Below are 8047 nucleotides of genomic sequence, written 5' to 3' on the forward strand. Positions count from 1 at the left end.
TACAGGCCAATTGTGTACAGGCCAATTGTGTACAGGCCAATTGTGTACAGGCCAATTGTGTACAGGCCAATTGTGTACAGGCCAATTGTGTACAGGCCAATTGTGTACAGGCCAATTGTGTACAGGCCAATTGTGTACAGGCCAATTGTGTACAGGCCAATTGTGTACAGGCCAATTGTGTACAGGCCAATTGTGTACAGGCCAATTGTGTACAGGCCAATTGTGTACAGGCCAATTGTGTACAGGCCAATTGTGTACAGGCCAATTGTGTACAGGCCAATTGTGTACAGGCCAATTGTGTACAATGACAATTGTGTACAAGGCGATTGCCCTGTACACAATTGTCCTTGTACACAATTGGCCTGTACACAATTGTCCGTACACAATTATCTTGTACACAATTATCTTGTACACAATTGTCATGGAACCGTTTTCAGTTTTTTAGGGGGGTCGGCTTATACACGGGTCGGCTTATACGCGAGTATATACAGTAAATACTCCAGACATGTGATCCAAAAAAACAAGAAGTATATGTCATTGTTGTGAAGTCTGGAGATGTTTTAATTCCAGCCATTATGTCTCTCTCCACCTGTATAGCGTAATTGACTGTAAATAATATAAGAAGGGAAATATAACTTGGGAAATGAATTTTTCGTTTAGTTTAATAAGTTTGAACCTTGTATGCTCTAAAGAATACATAGCCTTAAAGTGTGTGATCCTGGTGACTGGCAGACAGTAGTAGTCGTACTTCTGGGCCTCATCGCCTGTGTGTTCGGTGAGTAGTGGCAGTGTGTATGAGTGGCGAGGTCTGTGTCGGGGTGTGATTTATGCTCCCATTGCAGCATAGAACAGAGGTTGATTGTTGGACTGAGTGAGAAGAGATTAACCCTTGCATATGCAAACCCAACTCATGTGCTGAGAAGCGGGTACGTGAAACTCCATCTCAACTTTTGGAGAGAAATTGGCATTAATTGTTAATTTAAGATAGGAAATCTAACTTTGGTGCTGAATTTCTTTGTGCCTCCATCCTCATGGTCAGAATCTCACTTGGAAAATAAATTTCTTTCTGGCTTGCTCCTTGTGGGCAGGATTGAGATGGTTAGGAGGTGGAATTCAAGTCCAGAGACTTAGATGAGGTAAATTTTGTATAAGTAAATAAATATGAATCTACTGTACCTGGAAACTCCTTGGCCAAGTAAGACAATTTAGAACACTCTTCAATTCATTATTATAGAAAAAATAAGATGAATTTAGAGTCATTAAGTAACAAATAGATATTTTTGTTTCTTCAAAATATTTTTCTAAAATTCCCATGCAAGTATATGATGTAAATTCATATCTAAACAACCCACCTTCTACACACCCCAATGAGGTATCTAAGGTGCAAACTCCTCACTACTAAGTGGAGACACTCCAAAAAGTGTTATAAACCACATATTACATTTTGGCTATTCATGTATTGCTGGTAGCTGCCGAACCCATGTGGCTTCCCTTTAAGCTAGTGTTCTCCATCTATCCCTTTAATTTGCCTCCAGTTTATTTTTTTGGATGATTGTTATAAGCACCTATCAAACATGTCAGATCTAACTCTCAAATTTCCTTAATAGAAGACATATTGTGATGGTTTAAAGTACCTACATACAGTAGATTAAATGTAAGTTCCTAGTGTGCATGGGGGTGTCTCATTTCTTCCAAAAAGGCAGTTGTCGAAGAAACAATGGAAGATTTGGCAGTGGCTTATTCCTATTTCTCCTCTGAAAGTAATACAACAACTTTGTATATGGGGCGGTCCAGAGGAACATCAAAGTGTCCCTCAAAAGTCATGATGATGGCAGGAGACCAGAAAAACCCAAAACCTCATCACTCCAGGACTCACGTAAGTTGTATTTTGGAGGACTGAAGACTGAGCCTAACTTTTTTGGCACAATACGTTTTGAAAATATTTTAGGGAGCAAGGTGCACAAACATCATCTCTGCCAAGAAAAAGGATTTTGAAAGACCTTTAGTCTTGATGATACTTTAGATTGTCTATTATTGAGAAGTGAATTATATTGGCTTTTGGGATGAAGTCAGCAGCTACTCTGGCATTGTGCCTGACAGAGGTTACAAATCCATTGAAGATGAATGGAAACAAATGAGCACTGGAAACCATCCATTTTAGCTAATGAAATTAAAAGGAGTAACGACATGTCAAGTCAATGCTGAACTGGACATTAATTTTCCCGTTCTCCTGTGTAAAGGCAGTGATTTACGTGAAGATTATTGTTCCTCCTGACAGTTATTACTTTAGTTGCCTTCAGCTTTCCAGGCCCACGAAGCAGCAGGACGAGGTTCAACAAGAAGCATGTCCCACCAAGATGACTCTTGCACTCCACCATCACGTCCTATTGATCCTCCCACATAGAGTTTGGGATGTCCTTGTAGGGATCCATTATAAGCCTGGCACAACGAACTATCATCATGGCCAAGAAGACACAGAGGAGCAAAAACAAGGCAATGGCAAATCCTTTATCCACATCCACGAGGGGTAGTAAGGTGGGATCATCCATCTTATGGGCCTTTGTATTTTTCTCATCTGCTTAAAGGGGAAAAGACCTAGATGGGAGGAAAAAAACATGATAAATGATTTTATTTTGTTTGATGTTTCTTTAAAACATATTCAAAAGCTTTTTTATGACATTCAGGACCCCATCATTAAAAAAAAAAAAAGTGTCTCGCTGTCTATGGCGGACCCAATACGTTTGTCCATTGCGCTAAAGTTCCATTCATTTGAAGGAGCACCTTTTTAATACTGTATTTCTCCTGTGGTGGCGCTGTTGAGGGAATTAAACACTCACTTTCCAATTTTACTACCGATCACAGCTGATTACGGGGAGTCCCAGCAGGGTAAAAACTGATTTGCTAATTTTGCAGTCTTGGAGCTGGAACCCCTAAAACAGGACTCTGTAGAGACCCTTGTTTAATGGAGCGGAAGCATGGATACTCAGCCTCAACCCCATTCATGGTCATTGGGACTGGCAGAAAGAACGGAGTGCTGTACTTGGCTTTCTCCACCACGTTCTCTGGTTGTCTTATAGACAATGAATGGAGAAGAGGCTGGAAATCATAAGAGCTCTGATCTAGGGGTTCTGGAGACCCAATCTTGGGATTTTTGGGGATCCGACCACTAGGGCCTCCCAGCGATCAGTAAATTATCCCTCATCCTGTGGTTAGAATCCCAGGTTCAAGCTTCCAAGGGAATTAAAAATTATAGTGAAAGTTGCTAAAAATAAGTTGAAATCAATATAAAAGACATAATTTAATTCATCCAACAAGTTCCAAAGTTTTTTTTATAACAACTAAAATATTAAAATAAAACTATACATCACCATACAGACCTAAAGAATTACCGCATGTTGACAGAAAAATATATTCACAATTGAGAGTCCTCAGTGGTTGATACCTTTTAATGGCTAACTGAAAAGATGGTAATACATTGCAAGCTTTCGAGACTACTCAGGTCTCTTCATCAGGCTAGACTAATACAACATCTGAAGAATCACATATTTATGCACAACACAGCACAGAAAAAATGCAATATGCATATGCAATATGGTCCAATATTTATGCTTATCCCTCTCCCATAATGAAAATTCTGCTTCACGTCACTTGTCTTATCTATTACATTTTTTCTGTGCTGTGTTGTGCATAAATATGTAATTCTTCAGATGTTGTATTAGTTAATGCCTGATGAAGAGACCTGAGTAGTCTGGAAAGCTTGCAATGTGTTACCATCTTTTCAGTTAGCCATTAAAACGTATCAACCACTGAGGACTCTCAATTATGAATATATTTTTCTATCTACTGGCTAACACGGTACAAAGATATACATCTTTCCTGTATCGTGCGTTGACAGGTCATTTTTACCACACACTAAAGGCAATAAAAAAGGCAGAATTGACATTTTTTTTCACCATTTCACCTCATTTGGACATTTTATTTACTGATTTTCATTACGCTATAAGGTAAATTGAATGGTATAGTAACAAAATGTTATGCATTTTCAAAGATGGGGAGGAAAATAAATAAAAATGCAAAAATAAAGAAATGATGGTTGGTATTCTCTGTTACACATTTTGCATTTGTGGTCAAAAGCTTCAATTTACTCCGTGGTTTTATTTAACAATGTCTGGAATATTTTTACATGACTGCTCCACAATATACTATTAAAAAAGGCTAATAGGATCCTAGGGGGCATGTCTTTAGGCTGCTTTGCATAATTACTGTGAGAGCAACGCCCCCTTAATAAAGACATTTGTCCATATTATTTGATTCACTATTTTAGCATAAAATTCTTCAAAATGGTGCATGTAGGTTCATGAAGTTTGTGCAAAATAAAAAATGCCTATTATATTTGTGGTTTTTTTTTTTGGCCTTTTGACATGGGCTAGGGCTATATTCAGACACACTGGTCTAGGATACTGGAACAGGGACTGGCCGCATACAGAACGAGGGACAATGTTCAGGCACCGGCCACACTGGGACGAGGGGACATCAGGAACAAGACTGGCCGCACTGGGACCAGGGAATTTCAGGATCAGAACTGGTTACTCCAGGACCAGGTGACAACATTCAGGGACTGGCCGTACAGGGACCAGGGGACTTCAGGAACAGGACTCTGGCCACACCAGGATCAGAGGACCATAAGGCTGTGTGCCCACGTTGCGTCTTCTAAGCGTTTTTGCCGCAGCAGAAACGCTTAAAAAATGCTAATAAAACGCATCCCCTTGGAATCCTATGGGATTCCGCAGTTGCTGTGCCCATGCTGTGGATTTTATCGCTGCGGAATCGCATACCGGTAAAATCTGCAGCATGTCCATTACTTCTGTGGAATCGCGGCGATTCCACCGCCATAGGATTGCATTGAAACGCTCACTTTACGCATGTTCCCACCATGCGTAAAGTGAGCGCTTCATGGGCGGATGGTACCCAGGGTCTGGAGGAGGGGAGACTGCTCCATGCCGTGGGTACCATAATGCTTTAAAAAATAGAATTAAAATTAAAAATATGGATATACTCACCCTCTGTCGGCCCCTGGAATCCTCCCGCCTCTCAGCCACGCTGTCAGCAAATTCCGTTCCCAGGGATGCATTGCGCGAATCGCCTGAGATGACGTCGCGGTCTCTCGAGAGTGACATCACAGGTCCTTCGCACAAAACATCCCTGGGAACGGAAGATGCTGGGAGCGCCGATGAGAGGCGGGAGGACTCCAGGGGCCGACAGAGGGTGAGTATATCCATATTTTATTTTTTTTACCTTTTGTCTTTTACTATTGATGCTGCATAGGCAGCATCAATAGTAAAAAGTTGGTCACACTTGTCAAGCGCTATGCTTCACAAGTGTGACCAACCTGTCAATCACTTTTCCAAGCGATGCTTCAAATCGCTTGGAAAGCACTAGCATTCTGCAAGTTAAAAACGCTTGTGTTTTGGGGGAAAACGCATGTGAATTCCGCATGTGTTTTACCCACGGCGGGGAGTTGCGGAAATGCTGCGGACATTTCCGCAGCATTTCTGCAACATGGGCACTTAGCCTAAGGCCTGTTTCACACTTCCGTTTTTTCAAATCCGTCAAAATCCGTTGTTTTCCGTAAAAAAACGGATCCGCCATTTTTTGCAGGATCCGTTTTTTTTGTCCCATAGACTTCCATTACGGTTACCGCGGATCCGTCAAAAAAACGGATCCGTTTTTAAAAAAACGGATCCGTTTGCATCAGTTTCCGTCAAAAAAACGGAAACGGATCCGTTTGGCGGACACAAAAACGGAAGTGTGAAACAGGCCTAAAACTACAATGGCAGAACATTGAAGCTATTGGCTGGGAGCCAACTTGCAGGAGTAAACATGATGCTAAATGCATCTCCGCAACAGGCTGAGGGCATTTAGCAAAATGTGCGTGCCGCCCATTTGGAAGAAGGGGAGTGCGTGCGCTTGTGTACTAGGCGCTCCGCTATGAGCTGCGGTGCTTACACAACCAGGAAGCATGCTGGGGACCGTGCCGAGGGCTCAGGCAGTGAGTAAGCCGGCGTCCCTGCATGGAGGCAGAAGGGAAAACCATGCAGGGGTGCCAGAAATAGCGCTACATACAGATTAAAATGAAGCCACACAAGAGAAAAGTGTATGCACCAAAATACAGGGATCACCACCAAGCCAAATATTCAGGTTTAACAAATTTCTGTATTACAATGAGCAACACAAACAATCACTTGTTTAAAAGCAGTTAAAAAGTCTGGAAAGAAACAGACATGAATCAATAGACAAAAAAATGGGTCATGATGTTAAACAATAAAGAGCCAAATACTTAGAGCCCCACAGTAACTCCACAATCATTGTGCTGTAAACCACTACAAATGAATGCTGGCTAATATTGCCTAGCTCCTGCTATAGCAGTAGTCTATACGTACGCTGTTTGCAGATGAGCCTCAACCATGAAGTGCTATCAGTATTGAATACACAGCCAAAGATAACATAATCAAATAAATACAAAAATATGCTGGATACCTACAAATCATGAGCATTCAGTTCTAATATGGCAGAAATACAATTATGCCATGCAAACACAGCTTGTTACCAGCAAAGATGGCTAAAGAGGTACAGATTAAATCACTCCTTCCCCCAGCATGAAGGTTAGCCCCTGAGCACAAGCACACATCTCGGTTACATGGGGCCCATGACCCACGCGTATCGACACAATAATGTGTCTTTCTCAAGGTCAGTGCACCTTGATAAACCTGAATATTTGGCTTGGTGGTGGTCCCTGTATTTTGGTGCATACACTTTTCTCTTGTGTGGCTTCATGTTCATTTGTATGCATCAGGTGATCCCACTTCAAACTATTGAAAACTTAAATTTAGGATGGTGCCCGTTTATTCTATTTTTTGCTACAAATTAAAATGCAGTACATAACTCCGACATTTTATGCCAAAATTTCAGATCTAAATAAATCACTACGGGGATGGACCAGACAGGAGTACATTTGCGCCAATAAAAATGTCGACATTTTCAAAAGTTGCAAATAACAAATAGGTTGCAAACATCTGGATTAATAAAAAAAAACATAGCCAGGATTAGGACAGTGACTCCAGCTTCAGAACAGTGATATAAGCTCAATAAAAAAAAGAGCTTGTAAGCAATGTGCATGTTGGTCCACCACTTCTAAACTATAATGGTGGTCGGTCTAGGCAACAAGCTGGAAACAAAAGAAAAGTGTTAATATCTCAAGAACGACTGAAAATGTTAACAAACAGTAAATTGCAAAAGTGCTTGTTTTTACATGTAATATACGAAAATATCAATTTATGAAAATGAGATTACCCCTTTTAGGCCGGTTTCACATTAGCGCATTTTCAGCGCGCGCACGGCCGGGGGTAGCTCCGCCCCCGAGCCGGCTCTCTGCCCGGCGTGCCCGCCCCTTCCTTGTAGCGCCGCCTCCTAGCGGACAGCGGCGCCTGCGATCGGCGCACCCTATCTTTAGCATAGGGTGCGCCGATCGTGCGCAGGCCGTGCGCTAGTTGCGCTTTGACCTGCGCTGCGCACTTTTGACGGTGTGCCGTGCGCGCCAAAATCCGAAAAGTTTGATTTTGGCGCGCACGGCGCACCGTCAAAAGTGCGCAGCGCAGGTCAAAGCGCAACTAGCGCACGGCCTGCGCACGATCGGCGCACCCTATGCTAAAGATAGGGTGCGCCGATCGCAGGCGCCGCTGTCCGCTAGGAGGCGGCGCTACAAGGAAGGGGCGGGCACGCCGGACAGAGAGCCGGCTCGGGGGCGGAGCTACCCCCGGCCGTGCGCGCGCTGAAAATGCGCTAATGTGAAACCGGCCTTAAACAGGTAAAAAACAGGTGCGATTGAAATCAGGCGTCAAACCCATGGTTTCTATATATATATAGTAAGTTGGCCTGTAAGGTCTGATCTCCCTCCATGAGACTTATTTAGGCAGTTCCCAGCTGAGCTCCTGAGGACATCTCCCCATAGATAAACGAGACCGTAATCAAATGAATACCCTTCACTGGC

General features: G+C 42.6%; 1 protein-coding gene across 1 annotated transcript; it reads right to left on the reverse strand.

The window, feature by feature from the left end:
* Positions 1–402: 402 nt before the first annotated feature.
* Positions 403–2565, reverse strand: CTXND2 (cortexin domain containing 2). The gene has a single exon (XM_073567207.1). It carries the CDS (start codon positions 2547–2549, stop codon positions 2385–2387), a length of 165 nt encoding a protein of 54 aa, XP_073423308.1. The 5' UTR covers positions 2550–2565; the 3' UTR covers positions 403–2384.
* Between the last annotated feature and the right edge of the window lie 5482 nt (positions 2566–8047).

This window comes from Dendrobates tinctorius, unplaced genomic scaffold, assembly GCF_039654945.1.
Source record: "Dendrobates tinctorius isolate UK_male_01 unplaced genomic scaffold, ASM3965494v1 ptg000019l, whole genome shotgun sequence".
Lineage (NCBI taxonomy): Eukaryota > Metazoa > Chordata > Amphibia > Anura > Dendrobatidae > Dendrobates > Dendrobates tinctorius.